The sequence below is a fragment of the Mus caroli genome, unplaced genomic scaffold (genome assembly GCF_978045245.1).
Source record: "Mus caroli unplaced genomic scaffold, Mus_caroli_1 scaffold_5, whole genome shotgun sequence".
Lineage (NCBI taxonomy): Eukaryota > Metazoa > Chordata > Mammalia > Rodentia > Muridae > Mus > Mus caroli.
In genome coordinates this window covers 138,343,749-138,369,764 of record NW_028227260.1, presented here as the reverse complement: position 1 = coordinate 138,369,764, position 26,016 = coordinate 138,343,749, and the positions used below count along the sequence as shown (strand labels likewise).

The 26,016-nt window shown below is 42.1% G+C and overlaps 1 protein-coding gene across 1 annotated transcript in view; it reads left to right on the top strand.

Annotated features, from left to right (window-relative positions):
* The first annotated feature begins 21,440 nt into the window (after window positions 1-21,440).
* Araf (A-Raf proto-oncogene, serine/threonine kinase) overlaps window positions 21,441-26,016 on the top strand; it is a 59,884-nt gene continuing 55,308 nt past the window's right edge. Inside the window, exon 1 of the mRNA XM_029473177.1 lies at window positions 21,441-21,513. Coding sequence (XP_029329037.1) covers window positions 21,463-21,513 — 51 coding nt within the window. The 5' untranslated portion in view covers window positions 21,441-21,462. The remainder of the gene's footprint in view (window positions 21,514-26,016) is intronic.

Here is a 26,016-nt window from a genome sequence, read left to right as displayed (position 1 = left end):
AAGGGTAGAGCTCTCTGCTTTCATACCCAAGGCCCATGTCATCTTTAAAGGATGGCAGTTTTGTGCCCCTTCAATAAAACTACAAAGAACAAAGTGAAGTTTGGCCCTTAAACCTGATGCCTTGGTTTACATGTATTTAAAAAGAAACTAGAGCCTGTAGGCATAATTTTTTGCAACCTAGCTTTAATAAATGTTCACCCTCTCCCCTAGCCCAGCACCCAGCAGAGGCAGTGGAAGAGAAAAGTTACTGGGATATGAGGGAAGTGTCCCTGTTCAGCAATAGTTCTTTGAGAGATAAATCTTCTTTGTCATTCAGTTCTGTAGCAAACACCAAATATGAATTAGCAGCTGCAATCCAGTCTTCTTCGCAGGCAGACACGCATGAATCAGCAACTGTAGTTCAATCCTGAAGAAAGCACAAAGCTCACCAACTGACCTGAGGCTGCTGAAGCAGCAAGCTGGTGCAAGAACCTCACGAGCAGTTCTTTGGCAAGTTTCTCTCAATGGCCATGTTACCACAAGCAGAGCTCAACAACACTATGGAAGGCAAACCAAATGTGTGTGTGTGTCTGTGTGTCTGGGTGTCTGTGTGTCTTTAGTGAACAATAGCAAGGAGGAGCAAACCAAACCAAGGCTCAGTACACTGTCTGAGGGGTCTTATTTATATTCCTTCATCACGGGTCCTTTCACGTGTCTGCTATAGCAAAACATCCTTTCACCTGTGTCGGCTTCAGGAAAACAGTCTTTCATGTCTCTATTTTAGCAAGACATCCTTTCACCTATGCCCCAGCAAAACATTTGACATAACCGACTTTCAAAAAATCCAGAAGTTTCCACTTAAAGAGACTGTAAAGGAAACGGATTTATTCAATGTTTGAGCAAATCCCATAACAAGCAAAACCTCTAGTTTCCTTCTACCTTTCCTGTAGCATTGCTGTAGTTTTGTAAAAGAAACGAAACAAAAGCCTGAAGATATGCATGTGTTAACTGTAAGATAAACTCTTAAGAACTTGGTCAAATCTCTTCCACAAAGGCAAGTTTCTCCTCTGGCATTTGGGTACCTGTGCCTTTTAGTCTTAACCTTCTCTTAGCATGGGGTTCTTGGGGGTCCATTGTTTTAGGATCCTTGTTTGTTTGTTTTTTTCTTTTCTTTTTTTTCTCCCCCCCTCCCACCGAGACAGGGTTTCTCTGTATAGCCCTGGCTGTCCTGGAACTCACTCTGTAGACCAGGCTGGCCTCGAACTCAGAAATCCTCCTGTCTGCCTCTGCCTCCCAAGTGCTGGGATTAAAGGCCTGTGCCACCATGCCCGGATCATCTGTCTTAAGTATTAGACTTTTCCTGCTTCAAGTTGTACGCATTACAGTGTAAAGAGCAGTGTGAGAAAGTTTCCATTTTCCACAGATACCATATTGTGTTATCAGTCCTCAAAAATTTTAAACAAGTTTGCTTATTTATATGACTATGTATAGATATTTCAAAATAGAATGATATTATATGGCATGTGTGTACACAAACTATTTAAACATTGTGTGTGTGTGTGTGTGTGTTTATGGGTGAGTGGGTGCATGTGCCATAGGGCTCATGTGGAGGTCAAGACATCTTTGTAGAGTCTCTTTTCTCTTCTACTTGTATGTGGATTCTGGGAGTTGAAGTCAGGATGCTAGGCTTGTATAGCAATCACTTTTACCTGCTGAGTCACCTCATTGACCCATAAAACCATTTATGTGAGCAATATTCCTTTGGTTTGACATACATAATCACCATCTTGATTCTCTTCATTATTTTCTACATTTTACCCAGAATCATTTTCTTCTTGAAAAAGTATTTAATTTCAGCACTCAGGAGGCAGAGGCAGGCAGATTTCTGAGTTCGAGGCCAGCCTGGTCTACAAAGTGAGTTTCAGGATAGCCAGGGCTATACAGAAAAACCCTGTCTCGAAAAACCAAAATAAATAAGTAAATAAATAAAATAATAGTTAATCAGCCAGGAGTTCTGGAAACTCCTTAAAACTCCCCAGGGTCCTAGCCAATCCTGGGGAAACCTATATTCCTTGAAATAGAACCAACCAATCGAGGTAGAAAAAGGTAAAAGGCTACCTAGTTCTCTCTGGAATTCCCCTAACAGGCTTTAAAAGTTCACTCATCATATCTACTTGGTGGATGGAGATCCCTGCATACTGGCAATTTCTGCAGAATAAATGCTTTTGCCTTTGCATATTATTTGAGTCTGGGATATCATTCTTTGGTGAATCACTGATCCTTACAATGAATCAGAGAAAGATTTGACAGAATAGGATATGCCAACTTTCAGGAGAAGAGAGAAAAGGGAAACTACTTAAGGGACAGTGCAGATAGAAGAGAGAAAGGAGGCAGTTTTTTACTGGGACAGTTGTACAGAGACAGGTTGCAGAGAGAGAACAAGTTAGACACAGATGAAGAGAGGATGAAAATGAGAATGAGCCAGAAGATTAGAACAGATTGCCAGGGCTACTATGAGGTCAAGCAGAGTAATTCAGTCAGGAGCTGAAAGAACCCCGATTAAATCAGTCAGCCAGGAGAGGAGGTTGAGCCAGAACAGCTGAATTGACTAGCCAGCCAGGGTTCAGAAAGAGCTAGAAAGGGGTGAGCTTACTCAGCAGTAAGTCTCAGAAGCTGAAAAGATTCGAAGCCTAGATTAGACTGTAGAGGCTAGAAGCTTCCAGGACTAGACCTAGGTTCACAGGCTGAGGCAGTAAGCCTCCTAAATAATTGCATCAGGAGAATAAAAGTTACATTTTACTCTGATTTTAATTACTAATATTAACTCTTAGAGCATACAATAGATGAGTAGATAGACGATCTATATTGTGTTTGTATAGGTTACAGAATGACTACAGAAAGGTTTTGTGTGTGTATGTGTGTGTGTGTGGTGTGTGTAGGTTATAGAATGGCTACAGAAAAGTTGAGAGAAATTGTGTGTGTGTGTGTGTGTGTGTGTGTTAGTTACAGAATAGCTACAGAAAGTTTAAAGAGCCTGCAGCAGAGTCCACAGTGGCTTTACTGGAGACAGCTAAGAGTTGACATGTATACAAAGGAATTCACTACTGGTGATTAGAGAAGATTAATAGACATACAGTGCCAAGCTGGAACCTCTGGTTTCAGTCAGGGCTACAGGGTTGAGTTAAGTTGTAGAGGCTAGGTGTAGGACTGGGTCTAGAAAGATGGACAGGTAAGTGGTAATTTGAGTGAGCCATACCAGCAATAGGGACCAAGTGAGCAGAAACCTATAAGTGCTTTAATAGACACCCTAGGTGGTCAGATTGGATTGGCAGAGCCATCACAGTGTTATGTGTCCTTTTCATAGGGCTCAGGTGAGAGTGTACCCTTTATCAGACTGGTGTTTTCAATAAGCCATTGGATTTGGTTTATCTGGTTTTTCTTTTCTTTTCTTTTGCCATACAGCACATTTAACTCAGGGCCTTGAACATACTAAGTAAGCACTCCACCACTGAGCTACATCCCCAGACATATGGTATGCACCCATGTGTTCATACATTCCCACTTTAACAATAGCTGGTGCCTTCTCATTTTGAGGAATAAGTTACTTATCAGGCTGTTCCTTATGGATGATGGTGCTAGGCAGGTGGTGGTATCTATATGCACAATTACAAGCAAATTCATTTCACCTACAAAATGGAGCCAAATGTTGCTTTTGTCAAATGGAGTCACCTATGGCAAGGCTTAGTCTAAAAGTCACAATACATAGTGACTTAGGATAGGGTACAGCCTCATCACCATAGTTTACCTCTTGAGAGCAGGAGCTCGAATTTTGTACAAAATGTTGATACAGTGTGGCCATCCAGTAGTATACTGTCAAGCAAGGCTCACCTGAAAGGAGGGCTAGAAATGAAAAGGGTGCGGGGCGAGAGAAACATGGAGTCAAGAAGACAAGGTTCTGATCAAGGATCAAAGTTTAATATTCAGCACAGTGTATATAAAGTGAAAAACCACAAAACCCATACCCAGAACAGTAATGCAGGGTAGCAATGGCACAGCAGCCAATCCGATAAGTTTCCATTTCTTGTCAGCTCATTTCCAGTACATCAAAGCTTGCAGCTGCAGGCAAGGCAGATGTCTCTTTTCAGGCCAATAAAGCTTATCATTCAAGGTCTGTATATTCTGCCTATTGTGACAAATATTCAAGGTCTGCTTAGCCAAGGTCTGTTCCGCCTGCCTGGCAGATGTTCAAGGTCTGCTTGTCCAATACAGGCTGGGGTGTGTGTGTGTGTGTGTGTGTGTGTGAGAGAGAGAGAGAGAGAGAGAGAGAGAGAGAGAGAGAGAGAGAGAGAGAGAGAGAGTATGTGTCACAATACAGAGGTTGAAGACACCAATACCAACAAGAATAATTTTGGTGTTTTGATGTATGTTTTCATACTTTTGGTTAATATATTTACTTGGTTGTTGAATTATATTTCTGTGTCTACTACCACTCCCCTTTTTGAGATAGAGTCTATGTAGCCCTGGCTGGCCTGGAACTGGTGATATAGACCAGGCTTGCCTCAAACACACCTTCCTCTTGCTTTTCAAGTGCTGGAATTTAAATTGTGAGCCACCACACATGGTCTGAGTCATCTTTAGGACGTTTTGATATGAGTATGACCCTGGTGTTAATTTATTTTTGGAACGGGACAGCAGAGGGGTAAGATGTAGCTGCTAGAGTTTCCGGGTATCATGGTGAATCTGCAAGAATTTGCCACCGGAGGAATCAGATTTTAATAAGGCTCACAAGATTAGGTTTTAGTTGTTGTACTCAGAGATTGAGTTACCATTGTTTCTGAACTAAGTTTGGGTTGTGTTTTCCTTCATGCACCGGACCTTCTGGGTCTAGAGAGAAAGATATAGTGGCCAAGTGTGGGTTTGCCTGAGGTGGTCCACAAAGGCCTTGGGGGATTTGAAGCACAGGGTTGGTGTGGTTATGACCCGCCAGTGGGAACCTAGCAGGCTTGGTGGAAGCCAAAAGCAAGCTGACATGGCTATCTGACATCTGACCTTGACACAATAATAATGAGTAACTTCAATGCCTAATTCTCATCTAAAAATCAAGGTCCTAAAAGTTATCAGGTCTATACGGGCTCCTGGAAGATCAGTCCAAACTGATAAGCTATTTCTCCACCAAGGAAATGAGACTTTCATCAGTGAAAGTCAGATTAGATTATGTTAAACACAGGTTTATTGGGAAGGGGGGTGAGGGAGAGAGAGAAGAGAGAAGGGGGGCATAAAAATGTCTGGATAATAAAGGGAAGAGCCTCTTGGGGGAAGGGCAGCCCAGTCCTTGGGCTGGAAAGTTCTGAGTTGGGGACAGATAGGGACTGAGGGATGCTGGGAGAACCTTTAGGAGGCCAGGGCCAGGTTTGCTTTGGTGTGTGAAATATGCATCTCAGTCCCTTGTGTGTGTGTGTGTGGGGGGGGGGCAGAAACCAAACACAAACTGTCAAAGCTGCCACAAATAGTGTCTACTCAGATTAACAAAAGCTGATTTAGGATATATAACTACTTATGCCTTTCCTAACTGCTCAACACCAGGCTTCCAGGGGATTTAGATAACTAACAACATATGTTTGACAAGCTATATTTAATAATGAAGGTTTATAAATTCCTAAGTCTACTCGGGTTCACAGTAATATTTGTCTAGCTTCTTTATCTTTGGTAACTTTGTTAAACTTCTAGTTTGTAAACTGTTCATTTAATGACAAGCTTTATTTAGCCTCCGGAATGTGTTTTCTTTTTTCTTTTTCTTTTTTTTTTTTTTTTTGGTTTTTCGAGACAGGGTTTCTCTGTGTAGCCCGGGCTGTCCTGGAACTCACTTTGTAGACCAGGCTGGCCTCGAACTCAGAAATCCGCCTGCCTCTGCCTCCCGAGTGCTGGGATTAAAGGCGTGCGCCACCACGCCCCGGCAGGAATGTGTTTTCAAAGTTAAACCTAAGGCAAGTAAATACTGAATGGATGGTCCTCAAACTCTTCAGAGAACTACTGAATATGGCACTTAAAACATTTAAGCAGCTGGATGATGGTGGATCACACCTTTAATCCCGGCAGATTTCTAAATTCCAGGCCAGCCTGATCTACTACAGAGTGAGTTCCAGGACAGCCAGGGCTACACAGAAAAACCCTGTCTCGAAAACAAAACAAAACAAAGTTTAAGCTTTCCATAATAGACATGCCTCTTCCTAGTGGGAATCCCACAAAAGAAGACAGATGGGGCATGGTGACTCCGCCTGGATTGTGGTAACACTAACCCCTGGGGAAAACTGCCCAGGGTCTCACTTGCTGCCAGGGCCCTACACAAACTGGGCGTTTTGGGGTTGATCACCCTACTTTGCCTGATCAAAAAGTAAGGTGAGTTTTCCCAAGCTCCTCTACAGGACAAGTCTCTTGGGTGTGACAGCCAAAGGCCCTGCTGCTCAATATGACTCCAAGGAAACTATGAAGATTACAGAACCCTGAGTAACCCATTTTAGATAACGGGAATGTTTTTGCCATTTTAACTGATAACAAAGACCTTTTGGATTGTACTTCCAGCTAGAATTTATCCTTCTCAGATCTCGGAGGTTATTGATTGACTAACTTGTAGGTTTAACAGCCGCAAGCACTCAGCTCCTCCCTGCCCCTTCTCCCCCAAGGCTTCACAGTTCTCTTCATATGCAAATATCAAGCCTCAGGCTTTCCTAGAGCTTTTAGGCCTCTGCTGTGAGAGACAAATAGTTTACCTTGCCACAGGATTCTAAAAAGAGATAAGATCAAAAAACAAAAGCAGAAACAAAAACAGCTTTCAGGTTTCAAAGTAACTTTTTACTCTTCCTCCATTTAAAGGCACTTTCTTGACAGTGACAGTTCTCAATTATCAACCACTTGTGACTCCTGATAAATAATTAGATAAAAGAATTAAAGTGTATGTGGGTTATAAATTCTAGGAGGGTATTTTAAGTTGTGTAAATACAATCTGTAAAGATATAATGAAATGATTTAAGGTATGTAAAAAATTAAAAATGCAGCCGGGCGTGGTGGCGCACGCCTTTAATCCCAGCACTTGGGAGGCAGAGGCAGGCGGATTTCTGAGTTTGAGGCCAGCCTGGTTTACAAAGTGAGTTCCAGGACAGCCAGGGCTACACAGAGAAACCCTGTCTCGAAAAACAAAACAAAACAAAAAATTAATAATGCTTCAAAATTCTTTCCCTCACTATGCTATTGTTATATTAAAACTCACCAGCTGGACAGTGGTGGAGCATAGCTGTAATCCCAGCACTTGGGAGGCAGAGGCAGGGAGATTTCTAAGTTTGAGGCCAGCCTGGTCTACAGAGAGATTTCCTGGACAGCTAGGGCTACACAGAGAAACCTTGTCTCGGAAAAAACAAAACAAAACAAAAACAAAACAACAACAACAACAAAAGACTTCATTCACCAGCTGGTGAGATGGCTCAGCGGCTAAAAACACTGGCTCTTCTTCCAGAGGTCCTAAATTCAATCCCCTGCAACCATCTAAAGGGATCTGTTGCCCTCTTCTGGCGCTCAGGTGTATATGCACACAGAGCACTCCTACACTTAATTAAAAGACTTCAAAGTTGTTTTAACATTAATCAGTGGAGTTCTGATAAGTTATTAATGTAAGCTATTATTGTAGCTTATTATAATCACAAGCTCTCAAGATTTTACTTTTTGTTTTGTTGTTGTTGCTTTTATTTATTTTTTAAATATGAGTACATTGTCATAGTCATATCCTATTACAGATGGTTGTGAGTCACCATGTGGTTGCTGGGAATTGAACTCAGGACCTCTGGAAGAACAGTCAGTGCTCTTAACCACTGAGCCATCTCTCCAGCATTTTATTTGTCTGTCTTCTAAGTATAGATTTAAAGTTCTTCTCAGTGTGCTAAAGTGCCCGTCCAATCTATATTCGCCTTCATCTGGACAGAGGAAAGAGTGATCATGCTTTTAATCCAAAAATCATTTTTGAGTCCCCAAACGTTTCCTACAATTCAAAGGCATGAATCTACTGCTCTATCTACAATGTGCATTTCAGTACAGATTATAAACAGTGGTAATGCTAAAATATCTAACAACTTATCTCTTTTTGTAAACTTAAAAAAAAATCTTTTAAGCTTCAGGGAATCCACTTGGATCCAATTCAAAAGAACTCCAAAAAAGTACTCCTATCAATCAACAGCCTGAGGTTTCCTGCCTACTTCCTATTCCTGAAGGTGGGATTTCTAACTCTCTGATAGTATTGGGGCTCCCCTCCCCCAACTGCCAGGACCATGGGCCTGAAAGTTTCAAAGTACACCCTAGATTTAAAAACAAACAAACAAACAAACAAACACACAAACAACTTCCCTAAACTTCTTAACTTTCCTTTTTCTCCCAAGACATCAGTCCCAGCAATTTTCAGATCAACTGCTGACTGCTAGCTCCAGGTGTTCCCTTAAAATCTGCATCCTAGACAGCTTTAAAGTGGCTAGCCCCAGGTGGTCCAGTATCCCAGACTGCTCCAAAACTCTGCCTGCATTTTCCTAGCCCCAATGGTCCTGTAGAGTTTGGACAGCCGTTAAAACAGTCTGCTCTTCACGAATAAGTATTCCAGCTTTCTCTTCCTACTCTCCTCCCGAAACACAAATGCCCCAATGTCAGCAGGACCTAATATTGGGGAGATTGCTTTTCCTCTTATGGTCAACAAAAAGGCTGGACTATTAGGTTTCAAACCTAAGACAAATGGCTGAGGTGCCTATTTAACATATCAAAGCAGACCTGGCCAACAGGTTCTTCCAGCATCCCACAGCTCTTACTGTTACCCATACTCTGAATTCTCCATCCTAGGAGGCTGGGTTGCTCTTTCCTACATAATCCAACCATTTTGGTCCCTCTCTTCCTCACTCCTTCTAACTGATCCCTTCCTTCTTCCTTTTTCTTTTCTTTTCTTTTCTTTTGCTTTCTTTCTTTCTTTCTTTCTTTCTTTCTTTCTTTCTTTCTTTCTTTCTTTCTTTCTTTCTTTCTTTCTTTCTTTCTTTCTTTCTTTCTTTTGATACTAGGGACTGAACCAAAGGCCTCATATATCCCAAGGAAGCATTTTATTACTAAGCTAAAATTTTTACCCTGTATTTTGAGACAGGGTGATGTGTCTGGCAATGGGTGCCTGCAGAGGTCAGCAGACATAGATCCTTTCAAGCTAGATTTGCAGGCATGTGTGAACAGGCTGATGTGGATGCTAGAAATTGAACTCCAGGCTTCATGATAAAGCAGTAAGTGCTCTTAACTACTGAACCATCTCTTCAGCTGCCCCAAATACAGTTTTATATATAAAAGCATCCATAGCATAATATGCCAGTATTCCTATCTCAAAATATTTTAGGGAACCATCTAAACAGTTATAATCTAAATAGCAGAAACATCAAAATAAGAGGAAAGCAATTTTGAGAAACTGCCTTTGTAACTTACTACATCTGAACAAAGAAAGATGGTGTAATTGAGCATTTAGAACAAATATAATCATTACTAAAAAGACATATTTAAACACCCTACAGTATCTTAGCATAATGTCCTGGATGAGCTAAATAACCAGGATTAATATAGAGACAATCCATGTTCTTGCAAATGCCAGTCTTTCTTTCTTCCCTCTCTTCCTCACTCCTTCTAACTGATCCCTTCCTTTTTTCTTTTCTTTCCTTTTCTTATACTAGGGACTGAACCAAGAGCCTCATATATCCCAAGGAAGCATTTTATTACTAAGCTAAATTTTTTTACCGTGTATTTTGAGACAGGGTCATGTTGAGTTGAACAGGCTGGACTTGACGTTGTTTCATAGCCCAGACAGGCCTTGAGCTTGCAATTCTCATGCCTTTAGCCTTCCAAGTGGCTAATATTACAGGTCTGTTCTATTCGGCCCAGCTAGCTTTCTTTTCTTTTTTCTCTTCTCTTCTCTTCTCTTCTCTTCTCTTCTCTTCTCTTCTCTTCTCTTCTCTTCTCTTCTCTTCTCTTCTCTTCTCTTCTCTTCTCTTCTCCTCTCCTCTCCTCTCCTCTCCTCTCCTCTCCTCTCCTCTCCTCTCCTCTCCTCTCCTCTCCTCTCCTCTCCTCTCCTCTCCTCTCCTCTCCTCTCCTCTCCTCTCCTCTCCTCTCCTCTCCTCTCCTCTCCTCTCCTCTCCTCTCCTCTCCTCTCCTCTCCTCTCCTCTTCTCCTCTTTTCTTTTAAAGATTTGTTTATTTATTATATGTAAGTACACTGTAGCTGTTTTTAGATACACCAGAAAAGGGCATCAGATCTCATTACAAAAAGCTCTTAACACAAAAGTAATTATAGAAGGTGACAGCAATATGAAATTTTACGTAACTATTTTGTAAGACCCTGACCCTTGGTCAGTGGTACCTACTGTAAGACACCTCTGAGTGAGACACCAAGATGCAGATCAATGCAAAAGCAAGAGGTTTATTTTCTGGTGCATCGGGGTCAACCCTCAATCAGTCCCTTGAAGTGAGTAACAAGGCGACCCCAAATGACTATTATAAGCAGTTTTTATACTTTTTAGGGGCACAGGTTACATCAGCAAGGTTACAGTTCAAGCTTACTGGCTAAGCATATTGACTAATCTATCAGCTAGCAAGCACGACACGCATTTGAACTCTACCTGAGACTTTCCAAATGGTCAGTCAGTTTTACTAAAGAATGTTCCTGTGCGTGGAGAACGGAACTTGGCCTAGCCTTGACCCCAGGTGGGAGTGGAAAGCTGTAAGGAGGGTGTGAGACTGGAAAAGTCCTGAGTGTACCTCAAATTCACTATTAAGGGTATGTGAATTGTGCAAAAGTATACCATATTATTTTATCATTTCCCCCTTATAGTTGGCACTCGTGTCTTTCTGGAAATCCTTGTCTACCTCCGAGTCATAAAGATGTTTAATGTTTTCTTGTAAATGTTTTACTAACTTGTTGGCAAGATGGTTTAGTGGTAAAAGTACTTTCTGTGCAAGCCTAAAGACCTGAGTTTGATCTCCTGAACCCAAGTAAGTATGGAAGGAGAGAGCCAGCTACATAAAATTGTTTTCTGACCTCGCACCCACATGCATCCCTCTCCAATAATAATACATAAAATAATTTTTGTAGTTATATTGTTTTAGCTTTTCACATTGTAATGTGAAATCTAGGAAGGGTTTTTGGTGTGTGGTATTGTTACTGGAGCCCCAGTCACACAGCCTGGCCCTAACTTCAAATACTTGTTCTCATTAGGAGAAGATGACATAATAGGTAGAGAAACAGAAATGGGATTTTATTTATAGTTTGGTTGTGATTTGAGATGATCTATGATCTAACACCACTTGGTGAAAAGACTACCTTGTCCATTGTGGGAGGCCCATTCTCAAAGTCTATTTTCGCTGGTTTATTTATTTGTTCTTATATTGATTTTGCTTTTGTTTGTTTGTTTGTTTGTGACAGGTTTCTCTGTGTAGCCTTGGCTGTCCTGGAATTCACTATGTAGACCAGGGTGGCCTTGAACCTGGAGATCTGCCTGCCACTGCCTCCCGAGTACTGGGATTAATAGTGTTCAACACCACAGCCCAACATTGTTCTTTTTCTTTATGCATTTTACTAATTTCTGGAGGAAATAGAGACTATTTTGTAGTTGAATTTATATTTTGCTCATCTACTTATTTGCTACTTAGATCTTCATGAGGTTACTGCTGTTCCTTATTCTTGCAGGGAATTTTGGCTGTATAGGTTAGGTTAAAGTTTCAAGTTTCTTGCCTGTCGGTTCACAAAACAAAACAAAACAAAAACCAAAAAACCAAAAAAACCAAAAAACCAAAAAAAACAGTTAGATCCCAGGGTGAGAGGCTGCTTTCCTTTTCATACTCCCTTCGTTTTTCCTGTCTTGCTGTTCTACCTCAGCAGGACTGCAATTGGAGCTTCTAGAGAGGAAGCCAGAAGGATCTCAGTGTCCTGTCCAGCCTGAACTACAGAACTACACAAGATCTGTCTTGGAGTCAGAGAGATGACTGATCAGTTTAAAACACTCACTTCTCTTCCAGAGGTCCCAAGTTTGGTTCCCTGCACCCATGTTGGCTGGTTCATAACAGCTTAATAACTTCAGCTCCTAGGGGTCTGACACCCTCTTCTGGTCTCCATGGGTACCTATACACATATGCTATTCACAAACAATTATATATAAAAATGAATAAATTCTTCAAAGAAGAAAACAAACTCAAAGGGAAAAAGAGATAAAGGGTCTGAATAGACAGCTTCCAAAGAGTATGTATACATATTGCAACAAATGCAGGAGAGACCAACGGGTTACTCAGGTAACCCATACATCAGAAGTAGGAAAATGCACATTAAAACACAGTGGGGACCGAGGTTTTATCTCTGTAGCAGAAGACTGGTCTAGCATGTGTGAATCTCTGAGTGTGCCCTTTCCCAAGCCTTAAGTAGGCTAAACAGACCCACAATGGTTTTAAGACCTAGGTGGAGGGCTGGTGAGATGGCTCAGTGGGTAAGAGCACCCGACTGCTCTTCCGAAGGTCCAGAGTTCAAATCCCAGCAACCACATGGTGGCTCACAACCATCTGTAATGAGATCTGACTCCCTCTTCTGGTGTGTATGAAGACAGCTACAGTGTACTTACATATAATAAATAAATAAATCTTTAAAAAAAAAACTTAAAAAAAAAAAAAAGACCTAGGTGGAGACGCTGGCCTCACTGCATTTGTAATTTCCTACAGCAGCTTTGAGGAGTAGACTGAGCTTGCTTTGCAACACAATCCAGCTGAAACAAAGGATGGGGTCTGTGAGCTTTCCCTATATTAAACTTTGAGCCTTGATCAGAACCTTTGTCTTGTCTTCATTCTTCTCTTGCACCTCGTCCCTTTCATTTCCAGCCTCCCTTTCAGGTAACCCAGTTCATCCTTGACCACTGGACTGCTACATCCTAAGTACACCCAGTACACTCACCCCATCAAAACAGCAACCCTATAATAAAAAAACTACAACGAGATACCATTTGATACCTACTAGGATGGCCTAAACAAACAACACCACCAAAAAAGCTCCAACAATAACAAGGGATAGTGAATAATCTCATTTATGTGAAAACTCAAATGGAAACGAACAGAAGCAGAAAGTAGAATGGTGAATGCCAGGGATTCCAGAAGAAGGCAGAATGAGGGAAATAGGGGGTTGTTGGTGAAAGGCTATAATCTTCAGTTATTCCAGACGAAATAAACCTGAAGATCAAATAATATATACAGCATTGTGATTAAAGCTAATAATGCTATATATGTTGTATAAGTGACAGTTGCCAATAGGGAGTGTCTTAAGTGTTTACATAGACACATACACACACTTGGAAATGTGAGAAGTGATAGATATAACAACCAGCTTGAGTATAGTATCTTCAATAGACACATTTTTTTATTTTGTTAATTATACGTCAACAAACTAATTTTTAGAAAAGAAAGTGTGGTATAAAAAGAATAGCAAAGAGAATGAAGAGTTGATTTGTTGGCCTTGCAGAGGATTAGGGTTCAATTTTCAACATCCATATGGTGGCTCACAACCATCCATAAATCTAAACCCAGGTTATCTAAAACTCTCTTTTGGCCTCCAAGGAGACCAGGCACACACATGGTGCACATACATAGATATGGGCAAAACATTTATATACATAAAATAAGTAAATCTAAAATAATTTTTTTAAAAAAGCAGTATTCTTATCAACAGGCTGTTGAAACTCAGGGAACTTTGTACATGTTTTTATTCTTAAGCCTCTCCAAATTATTGTTACCTTTTATAATTTACTTTTTCCTTGACCCTGTATAATTGATTGAATTTACTCTTCAGATCCTTTTTTTTTTTTTTTTTTTTTTTTTTTTTTTTTTTGTGGTTTTTTGAGACAGGGTTTCTCTGTGTAGCTCTGGCTGTCCTGGAACTCACTTTGTAGACCAAGCTGGCCTCGAACTCAGAAATCAGCCTGCCTCAGCCTCCCGAGTGCTGGGATTAAAGGCGTGCGCCACCACGCCCGGCTCAGATCCTTTTTTTTCGTTTGTGGTTCGTGTTAGGCAAATGTTCTACCACTAAACTACATTTCTAGCCTGTGGGGCGTGGGGGGTGTGTGTGTAGGGGAAGGAGGGGGAAGGGAGACAGCCCATGTCCAGCCAGAGTTCCTGTGCTCTGGGCAGGTGGACCGAGGGCTGCCAGATGCTTTGCACTCAGCCCTGGGTAGGTATCTAAGCCACTGACTCCACTAGACAGGGGGTAGACAAGGGGCAGCCTTCAATACCAGGGGGTCCGGGGAGACACCCTTGGCCCCAGAGATATGGAAGAGAGGTCAGAGGGAGAGAGGTTCCCACGCAGGCGAGAGTTCTTAGTCCGATCCTATCCGTGGCTGGAGCACAGGAAGGTCTTCCATTGGGAGATTAGAAACAGCTCATTAGAAAAAAACCTATCCCATTGTCCAAGCACAGTGGGACTTGATGAACAGAGACAATCTATAGTTTTAGAGCTTTATTGTAGAAATGCAGGGGGAAAGAGAAAAGGTAGAAAGAGAGAGAGAGACCAATCATGGCCAAGAGGAGAGAAGGGGAAAAGGGAGAGAGAGAAGAAAGAGTAGAGGGAGAAAGAGTAAGAGAGTGAGAGGAGAGAAAGAGAATGAGAGGAGAGAGTGAGGTGCGGCCAAGCAGCCCCTCTTATGGTGGGCTGTTATCTTGTTGCTGGGTAACTTGGAGGAGTTTAGCCTGAAGGTCAGAAACTTGGGAATTGTCTACATAACTACTAGCCACAGCTTCTCCTGTGGGGGCTGTGGAGGTGGTAACTTCGACAGGAGCCAGGAGTCCAGGAGATATGAGGGAACACTTTCTGTCCCATGTAGGTGGGAATTACCACCACCGGGTACCAGGGTTCCACACCTCACCTTGACTGGAGACCAGACTGTCTGTACATAGCCCATTGCCCCACACTAGCCTAGACTTTTTGTAATTTTGGAGGCAGTGCCTTCTTTTGTAGTACAGGCTGGCTTTGAACTCTCAACCCCCAAATCCTTTTCCCTAAATCTCCAAGTTGTTGGGATTATACACGTTCACCACTGCACTCAGTTTTCATTTCTTTACAAAGGCTCCTGTGCCTTATAAAACTTATATTACATAAATAGTTATGCTTTTTCTCCTGCCAGTTTCTCAGATCTAGCCAAAAAAAAAGTACACCAACAACTGCTCAAGGGGAAAAAAAATCTATGTCTAATCTAAATCTATATAATAAGCACAGATGTGTTGCAGTATATATTTGATTACATTGTGAACCCCGAAATTGTGTTATTAACTGAAAAACCCTGTTTCTAGGTGTGGTGTGGCTCAGCCTTTCGTACACAGCCTTAATCCCTTTGTCTGTAATACAGACACACCTTCAGTACACACCTTTTATCTGAATAATGAAGATGAAGCTAGTTTGTAGAAGGAAGCACCCATGTTTGAAAGTGATAATTGAGTAGCAGACAAAGTGACAAATCAGAGAAAGGTCTGACAGATTAGGATATGCTTAACTCTGGAGAACAGACAGAAAGAGAGGCTATTTAAGAGAGCACAGAGAAAGGAGAGGAAGCAGTTTTACTGGGAGAGTTTTATAGAGACAGGTTATAGAGAGAACAAACCAGACACAGGTGAGGACAGAATGAACCAGAAAATGAGAAGGATCCAGAAGATTAGAACAGATTGCCCAAGTTGGTATGAGGCCAAGCAGAGTTATTCAGGAGAGACTGAGAGAAGCCAGATTGAAACAGTCAGCTTGGAGAGGAGTTTTGAGCTAACTGGCTTAAAGAGGAGATAAACCAGCCATCCAGAGCTTAGAAAGAATTGGAAAGGGAAACTAGTCTCAGAGACTGAAAACATTCTAGGTCTAGATAAGATTGTATGGAGGCTAGAAGGTTTCAGGTTAGGCCTAGGTTAACAGACTGAGGCTGTAAGCCTCCAAGATGACAATCACCTCAGGTGAATCAAAGTTACTATACCATACATGCTCACAGTTGCATTACTGGCAGTAACTAAAAAGTGAGACAACTCAAATTTCCATCAACTTATTAATGGATAAATAAAATGTACCATGAAATTTTATTCAGTAATAAAGAGAAATGAGTACAGCTATCTCTCCATATCAATATATTCACCATCCACAGATCCTGACAAGTAAAAACAAAATATTTGAAAAACATCTGCATGTGTACCTTTTCTTGTTTTCTTTCTTCCTTTCTTTCTTTCTTTCTTTCTTTCTTTCTTTCTTTCTTTCTTTCTTTCTTTCTTTCTTTCTTTCTTTCTTTCTTTCTTTCTTCCTTCCTTTCTTTCTTTCTTTCTTTCTTTCTTTCTTTCTTTCTTTCTTTCTTTCTTTCTTTCTTTCTTTCTTTCTTTCGATTTTCGATACAGGGTTTCTCTGTGTAGCCCTGGCTGTCCTGGAACTCACTCTGTAGACCAGGCTGGCCTCGAACTCAGAAATCCGCCTGCCTCTGCCTCCCGAGTGCTGGGATTAAAGGCGTGCGCCACCACACCCAGCTGATTTTCTTATTTTCTAAACAATGCACTCTAACCATTTATATCACATTAGGTATTACAAGTAATAAAGAGATGATTTCACACACAGGATGATGTTCAAGGGTTATATGTAAATAACATGTGATTTTAAAAGGGCATTTGTAGATGTTGGTATCTCTAATGGTTTCATTTATACAAGATAATGAAATTCTAGTGTCCTGGTGTACAAGGCAACACTGTACCTATAGTTAATAACATTGCTACAGCGCACTCAAATGGTAAAATGTTGCCAGCCTGAATTTACAATAAGTGAATTATATGATAGGTGAATTCAATAATGCTGTTGTTGGTAACCATACAGCTAGTAAGTGGCTGAACAAGGTTTCAAATCTCTCGTCTACTATAGGGTAAATATTCAAATGTTTGCTGAATGAATAAATAAGTGAATAGGTAAACAACTACCTTTTACTTTCAAATAAAAATGCTTATTATTTTCATTAACATCAGCAATAACCAGTAATATTCTCTTTCAAGTACGACTCAACATTGCTGTTAACACTCTAGTAGCGAATGCAATACAAGATGCTATTATCATAATAAGTATTTGAAAATAAGATTACCATGCTGGGCGTGGTGGCGCACGCCTTTAATCCCAGCACTTGGGAGGCAGAGGCAGGCAGATTTCTGAGTTTGAGGCCAGCCTGGTCTACAGAGTGAGTTCCAGGACAGCCAGGGCTATACAGAGAAACCCTGTCGCAAAACAACAACAACAAAAAAAAAAGGAAAGAAAAGAAAATAAGATTACCATAGGCAGTAGGCATGGGGGAATAAAGGGGGGGGGAATAAAGGGAGTGGGAGAGAAAACCCGAGTCTAGTGTTCTGGTGCTCTGGGCTGGGGGGACACGGGAGGACTGCTGCACACTTTTCATGCGGCCCTGGGTGGGTGTCTGGCTGTGGGAAGCTATTGACCTCACCTATGGGGGTAGATAAGGGGCAGTCTGAGGTCTCTGGGCCTCACGGAGGTCAGAGATAACAGGTTCTCAGTCTCTGACATCCCAGACACTGCTGGACACTGTGGAAAAGCTGAGAACAAAATAGGGGCCCTGGGGGTGGCACAGTCATCCCCAGGGCCAAAGGGAGGAGAGGGCAGGGAGAGAGCAAGCGCTGGGTGATTCCCATGCAGGTGAGAGTCCTTGGTCCAGTCTGTGGCTGTAGTGTAGGAAGGCCTTCGGACAGGAGGTTAATCTCTGCTTTTTAGGGGAAAACCTATCCCATCATTCAACCACCGCAGGCTTTGATGAGCAGAGACAGTCTATGGTTTTAGAGCTTTATTGTAGAAAAGCGTGCGTGTGTGTGTGTGTGTGTGTGTGTGTGTGTGTGTGTGTGTGTGTGTGTAGAAGATAGAAAGAGAGAGGCTGGTGCAGGGCTAGAGATGAGAGTAAGAAAGGTGAGAGCGCCGGGCGGTGGTGGTGCACACCTTTAATCCCAGCACTCAGGAGGCAGAGGCAGGTGGATTTCTGAGTTTGAGGCCAACCTGGTCTACAGAGTGAGTTCCAGGACAGCCAGGGCTATACAGAGAAACCCTGTCTTGAAAAACAAAAACAAACAAACAAAACAAAACAGAAAGAAAGGTGAGAGCTTAAAGAGAGAGAGGAGGAGCCAAGCGGCCCCTTTTATAGTGTGTGGGGCTATAAGCTGTTGTCAGGTAACTGTGGGGAGGAGTCTAGCCAGAATGCCAGGAGCTTGGGGCTTTATCTGTATGACTGATAGTCACAGAACTATGGAGTTGGGGGCTTTGTGGTGTCAGGCACCTGTCTCTGGGAATGTGGCTCACTGTTCTGTCCCTTGTAGAGTTTTCTACTGGGTCACCAGAGCAAGCCTCATTCAACCAAATCAGGCTGCCTTTCACGGCCCCACAAGCCATCATCTCTCCAGCCCAAGGTTACCATTTTTTTTTATTACATATTTTCCTCAATTACATTTCCAATGCTATCCCAAAAGCCCCCCATACCCTCCCCCCCCAAGGTTACCATTTTTAACAAAATGTGATATAATATCCAGGAAAAGCCACAAACTATAAAAAGCAACCAATTTTCATATTAAAATTTGATAATTAGATTGGATAAGAAATAAAATTACAGCCTTGCGTGGTGGCACATGCCTTTAATCCCAGCACTCAGGAGGCAGAGGCAGGTGGATTTCTGAGTTCGAGGCCAGCCTGGTTTACAGAGTGAGTTCCAGGACAGCCAGGGCTACACAGAGAAACCCTGTCTGGAAAAACCAAAAAAAAAAAAAAAAAGAAAGAAAAGAAAAGAAGGAAAGAGAGGCCCATTGGACTTGCAAACTTTATATGCCCCAATATAGGGGAATACCAGGGCCAAAAGAATGGGAATGGGTGGGTAGGGAAGTGGGGGGCGCTATGGGGGGACTTTTGGGATAGCATTGGAAATGTAATTGAGGAAAATATGTAATAAAAATATTTTAAAAAATAAAAATAAATAAATAAATAAAGAAAGAAAGAAAGAAAGAAAAGAAAAGAAAGAAAATTACAAAAATCCACAGATTTTTGTCAATGGAAATAGAACAAAAGTGTGCATTGTGGCTTGTTTGGGGGTTTTGGTTTATTTGTTTGTCAGATTGCATGTGCATGTGGTTGTGCATGTGTGTGTGTGTGTGTGTGTGTGTGTGTGTGTGTGAAGAGTATCACTGTGTAGCAGTGGCTGGCCTACAACTCACTATATAGACCAGGCTGGCCTTCAACTCACAAAAATCTCCCTGTCTTTGCCTCCCACAGTAGTGCTGGGACTGAAGGTTTGTTCTACCACACCCAACTTCCCAACAAGCTCTTTACATGGGATTTAGGAATCTGAACTCAGTCTGAGAAAACCTTTGAGCATGCACTATCTCCCTAGCCCCCCTTTTTTTTGTTTTATTATATTTAAAAGAATAAATGACCACTGGATATTGTAGCACATATCTGCAATCCCAGCACTTGAGAAGCAGAGGCAGACGAATCATGACTTTAAGGCTACCTTTGGCTACATAGTGAGTTCTAGGTCAACTTTAATCAGAGTTCCAATGAACAATGGTGGATGCTGAGTCATGGCTGCACAAAGTTCTGAGAACAAGTGACAAGTGGTTAGCCCTTCTAAGGCCTAAGGGACATTATGGAAGAGGGGGCAGAAAGAATATAAGAGCTAGAATTTTGGGAGAAGGGCTGCAAATGTTATCCTTTAAGCAAGACACAACTATTGCAATCATAAACTCATAGCAGATGTGGATGCCTGCATTAGGCCTGAACAAAAATAGACAGACAAAAACACATCAACAGTCAGGCATGGATGTGGCTCATGGACCCTACTGACCTCACTCTGCTAAATTATTTGTTGCTAATAGATTCAGAGAGAGGGGAATCACTCCCTTTAGTTGTATACAAACTGGTGAACTCACCAGGGCTCCAGTGGATAGTCCTAATTGGACAGTCTCATAAATGGCTCTGTTTAAACTAACTGAGCCAAAAAGAAACCACTGCATTTGGCTTTTTATGTGGGTTCTGGGGATCAAACTCGGATCATCACACTTCTGTGGCAAACACTTTTACCAAATGGCCATATCCCTGCTCCCCCTACTTTAAACTGTTATTTCTATTATTTTTAATGATGTATCTGTTTGTGGGTGTGGATGTGAGTGCAGGTGCCTGAAGAAGCCAGAAGGATCTCATATTTAAATAATGAGGGATTAGGGGGATCTGCAATATTGAATAATCACAATAGAAATCAGAAAACTAAAAATAAGTTGTAGTGGAAATACTATATGTTAATACTTGTAGATCTGGTAAGATGGTTCAAAAGATAAAATTGCTGGGCAAACCTAACCACCTGACTTTAATCACCAGAACCAATAATGGAGGGAGTGAGCCAAGTCCTAAAAGTTGTTCTTACACTTGTACTGTGGTATGAATGGATACTTTCATGTGTACTTCACATATAATAACAACTTGCATCATAAGCCAGGCTTTGGGCACATGCCTGTAATCCCAGCATTTGAGAAGTTGAGACAGGAGAATCCCAAATATGAGGTCAGGTTGGACTATACAATGAGTTCCAAGCCATCTGGGCCCAAAAGAAAGACTGTCTCAAAAAAGAAAGAGAGAGAGACAAAGAAAGAAACAAAGAAAGAGAAAAAGAAAAAAGAAAAATATAACTAAAAACAAAATTTCTAAGAGAACCTAACTAGCATGTTCAAGGTCCTGGGTAAGAATAAAATATTAAGGAAAAAAAGCAAAAGAAATGAAGGGGCAGATATAATCAAGGGCAGCAATTTATAACAGGGCAAATATATGTAAGGACCAGCCAAGTTAAAACTTAAAAAAAAAAAAAAAGTACCTCAGAAATAAGGATCACTTGTTATTGACCCCTACATGGTGCAGATCTGACTCCATAGACTCCTGGCAGTTTCCCTCCAAAATACACCAAATGAACCAAAGCCCACACTTCAAAGACCTATCACTCACCTTGCAATGAATCCAGGGCTTTTCATGCGCACTCATAGATACACAACACCCTAAAGACCTTGGGTCACTTATTCCAGGTTCCCTTCCCATCCTAGACACTAAATGACTACATCACTAACCCACCAACCCCAGTCAACTCACTGTTACCTTCCCACCAGGGACGTCTGAGAAACTTCAAATCCATTTTCCAACACCCCCAAGTAAAGATTTTTTTAAAAATATTTTATTTTGTTTTATTGGTTGTTTTATTTATTTAAATTTCAAATGTTATTCCCCTTACAAGTTAACCCCCCCTATCCCAGCCCCCTCCCCCCTGATTCTGTGAGTATGCTCCCCAAGCCTCCCACCCCTCCTCACCCCTCCCCTCCCTCCCTTTCCTCCCCTCCCCTCCCGCCTCACCGCCCTTGCATTTCCCTACGCTGGATCATGGAGCCTCCAAAGGACCAAGGGGCTGCCCTCCCACTGAAGCCAGATAAGGTAATCCTCTGCTACATATGCAGCTGGAGCCCTGGCTCCCTCCATGTGTACTCTTTGGTTGGTGGTTTAGTCCCTGGGAGCTTTGGGGATGGGGGGTGGTTGGTTGATAATTGTTCTTTCTGTGGGGTTGCAAACCCCTTCAGCTCTTTCAGTCCTTCCCCTAATTCCTCCGTTGGGGTCCCCGTGCTCAGTCCGATGGTTGGCTGCGTGCATCCGCATCTGTATTGGTTAGGCTCTGGCACAGCCTCTCAGGACCAAGTAAAAATCTTATCTCAGTGCTTAACTAGACCTAAATCTGTTAAACCTAGGCCCCTACACTGCTTGGAGGGAGGGGTCTTTGCATCTCTGGACTCACTGGGCACATGCTCAGTGCCAGCAAGCAAGCTATCGTTCGCCAATAGTAACAGTGCACGTACACTCTATCTGTGTGAGGGTGCTAATCGGAGGAGAGGCGGGCTCTCCGAGGTTCTTCGGTGATTTTCGTCAGACTAGGAAGGTGGCTGGCCCCTAGGGAGAATCTACCAAAACCGCCATCTTGGAAGGATGCGCATTCATGCTCCTGGTTACCCCATTTTCCTTAATAGGGTTTCTCGGGGGCAGGAGATGGCAGACAGCATGGTGTCTGCGTCGCTCTGCCCCAGCCTCTGGGCTTATGTCACCTCATAGAGCAGGCAGGCTAGGAGCTTGACTCAAGTCTCAGGGCGCAGAGGCCCTAAATCCCCCCCATCCTCCCCCCCCCCCCCGCGAGCAGCTCCGGTTTTACCAGATGCTGCTACGCTTCTGCACCCGCAGTTCCTGCTTAAGCCCTCAGAGCCCACCTGGCAGCACCACCGTCAAGAGCTCTGACACTGACTGGGGTCACGAATAAGGAGGGGTTTTATGCCGGACAGGACTAGCATCTGGGCAGTCACCGAACTTGTGTAGTTGCCGGGTGAGGGGTTGGGTGGAGCAGAGGAAAAGAGGAGGGGTCATAGTTTCGGACTTAGGTCAGGATGCTAAAGTCCCTGGCAGTGGGTGTTTCACTATTGTAGGTGATTCCATACTGGAGACCAAAGATCTGTGGAGGAAGTCATGGGGCGTGGGTGACAGCTGTGGCGAGGCTACCTTAGCCTTTTGGGTTTCCGTTCACTGTTCCTAAGCAGTAAGGTTAACGTTTTCTAAAGATCCACTTTTTTAAAAAAGGTATTACTGTAAACTGTTTTGTTTTTCCCCAAAAGTTTGATTTCAAGTGCTAATTTGTAATCTTCTGCCCATCCTTTTTGAACTCTGAATTATTTTGCAGCTTAATGCAAAACTTGCAAAAACGTTTCCAAGATTTCAAAGGGCAAGGGAACTAATGCTTTCTGCAAGGTAGAGAATGAACAGGGTTTTATTAGAAGAAAAAGAAAAGCAGTTACGTGCAGATGTGTTCACTGGTCTTTGGATGCAGAGGGGAAAATGACAGCTATTCCTGATTTGGCCTACTTCAGTTTATGGAGTCTCTGTTCTCAGAATTAATGCCCCAAAGAAAGAATGTAGAGGGAGTATCAGAAATGTTACCGGTTCCTGCCGGGCGTGGTGGCACACACCTTTAATCCCAGCACTCCAGAAGCAGGTGGATTTTTGAGTTCGAGGCCAGCCTGGTCTACAAAGTGAGTTCCAGGACAGCCAGGGCTACACAGAGAAACCCTGTCTCAAAAACAAAAACAAAAATAAGAAAGACTTTGACTGGAAAGAAAAGTTATAAATACAGAACCAATTAGAATCACAATAGCTTTTTTAAAAAAGGATTTATTTATTTGTTTTATGTATGTGAGTATACAGTATGTTCCTGTCTTCAGACACACCAGAAGAGGGCTTTAGATGCTATTACAGATGACTGTGAGCCACCATGTGGTTGCTGGGAATTGAGTGCAGGATCTCTGGAAGAGCAGTCAGTGCTCTTAACCACTGAGCCATCTCTCCAGCCCATAATAGTTTTATTTTGTTGTGGTTTGCAGGAGCATTGGTTTTGAAATGTGACAGCATGGCTGGAAACTTCTGAGAGTGTACAGAAAATAAATTTACTGGTCTAACTTGCCTTTATTCCAGAAGTCGAAGGCACAGCAGACAGATCTCTTGTGAATTTAAGGTCAGCTTGTTCTATAAAGGGAGTTCCAGGATAGTCAAGACTATTATGCAGAAAAACCTTGTCTGGGAAAACAAAAATGACGAATTTTCAAGAACAAAACTCCTTTGAAATTGAATATATCTCAGAGGGATTAATTTCCTGTCAAAATTCACGATTCATTTTACTTTTTTTATATAGTTGCTTCCTACATATTTGATTTATCTCTAATTGCCTCCATCTTTTTTTGTTGTTGTTGTTTGGGTTTGGTTTTTTTTGTTGTTGTTTGTTTGTTTTGGTTTTTGGAGACAGAGTTTCTCTGTGTATCCCTGGCTGTCCTGGAACTCTGTAGACCAGGCTGGCCTCGAACTCAGAAATCTGCCTGCCTCTGCCCTCCAAGTGCTGGGATTAAAGGTATGCACTACCACTGCCTGACTTTTTTTTTTTTAAAATACTGTTTCCATAGCCTATTTATTTATTTATTTATTTATTTATTTATTTATTTATTTATTTATTTATTATGTATAAGTACACTGTAGCTGCCTTTGCCTTCCAAGTGCTGGGATTAAAGGCTTGCGCCACCACTCCCTGTGCAGTCAGTGCTCTTAACCACTGAACCATCTCTCCAGGCTGCATGCCTCCATCTTACTTACTTTTTTTGAGCCAGAGTGTCAGTATGTAGCTCTGGATGGCCTGAAACTCACTATGTAGAGCAGGCTGGCCTCAAACTCATAGAGATCCATCTTCCTCTGCCAGTGTTGAAAGTAAGGTGCGCAACACCATACCTGTTTTCTTTCTTCCTTTCATAAAGCCTTTTCTGTTTGGTTTTGAGATGCTTGCAGATTTCTAAGATGCCATTGAACTAATACAGTAACAAAAGAAATAAGCCTGGCCAAGGCAGGCAGACCTCTGAGGACAGCATGGCCTACAAAGGGGAGTTCCAGAACAGACAGGGCTACGTAGAGAGACCCTGTCTCAAAAGACTAGAAAATAAAGCTAAACAATGGCGTTGGAGAGATGGCTCAGTAGTTAAGAGCACTCACTACTCTTTCAGAGGATCCAAGGTTAGTTACCTGAACACACATTGTGGCTCATAGCCATCTGTAAATCTTACTCCAAGGCATCTGACACCATCTTCTGCTGTCCAAGAGCACCTGGAACACGTGTGGTAAACATACAATCTGTACAGGCAAAATACTCATACACATAAATAAAAAAATAAATCTTTTTTTAAAAAGATTTATTTATTTATTTATTTTACATATATGAGTACATTGTAGCTGTCTTCAGACACAGCAGAAGAGGGCATCAGATTCCATTACAGATGGTTGAGATAATGTGGTTGCTGGGAATTAAACTCAGGACCTCTGGAAGAGCAGTTGGTGCTCTTAACCACTGAGCCATCTCTCCAGTCCATAAAAATAAATCTTAAAAAATATTGTCAATTATCAGATAAGAGAATATGATCTATAGTTGATATGATTGAACAATTAGGAAACTAAACAAACAAACAAACAAACAAAAAACTACACAAAGAAGTAGCCAAAATTGATAAGCAGTTTTAGAAGATTTTTTTTGGCGGGTGTGGGGGGGTATTTCAAGACAGGGTTTCTCTGTATAGCCCTGACTGTCCTGGAACTCACTTTGTAGACCAGGCTGGCCTCGAACTCAGAAATCCACCTGCCTCTGCCTCCCGAGTGCTGGGATTAAAGGTGTGTGCCATCATGCCCGGAGATTTGTTTATTTTCAATGTTTGTGAATGCCTGTATCTGTGTGTCTGCCATGTAGTGCAGATGCCCAAGGCCAGAAGAAGATATCGGATCCCCTGTAGCTAAAGTTGTGAAATTTTGCCAGTAGGCTGACTTGGGGACCTAGGCAGATGCTGGAAATGAAGCCCTTGGCCTTGCACATAATGTTGGCTTCCAGTGGAAGCTGGAAACACTTTATTTTCTGAGTGCTCAGGGAGGCGGCCAGTTCCAGATCTGAACTGTGTCCCAGAAGTTCAACAGTTCTAAAGGATGGGAACACAAAGCAAGGGGAGAGCTGGTAGGGAACTGCAGTGTTATCCAATTGTATCTTGACATTATGGGTTAAGCAAGGGAGTACCATTGGAGACTGGGCCATATTCAGAGTGCCTGGCTTCAAGGTTCTTAATTCATTCTGTTAGACATTCGGTCCAAAGCTCAGAGTGATAAGAAGATAAGTGAGTGAATCAGCTGCATGTAGTTAATTCTAGCATAACAGGCAATTAGTTATATATTTTTACAGCGTATACACCTTAGTTTAGATAAAAGCAATTTCTTTTTTTGTTTTTGTTTTTAATTAATTACCTAATTAACATTTCAAGTGCTGTTCCCCATTCCCCCTCACTAAGACCCTTTCCAACCTCTGAGAGGATGCCTCCCCTGGGTATTTCC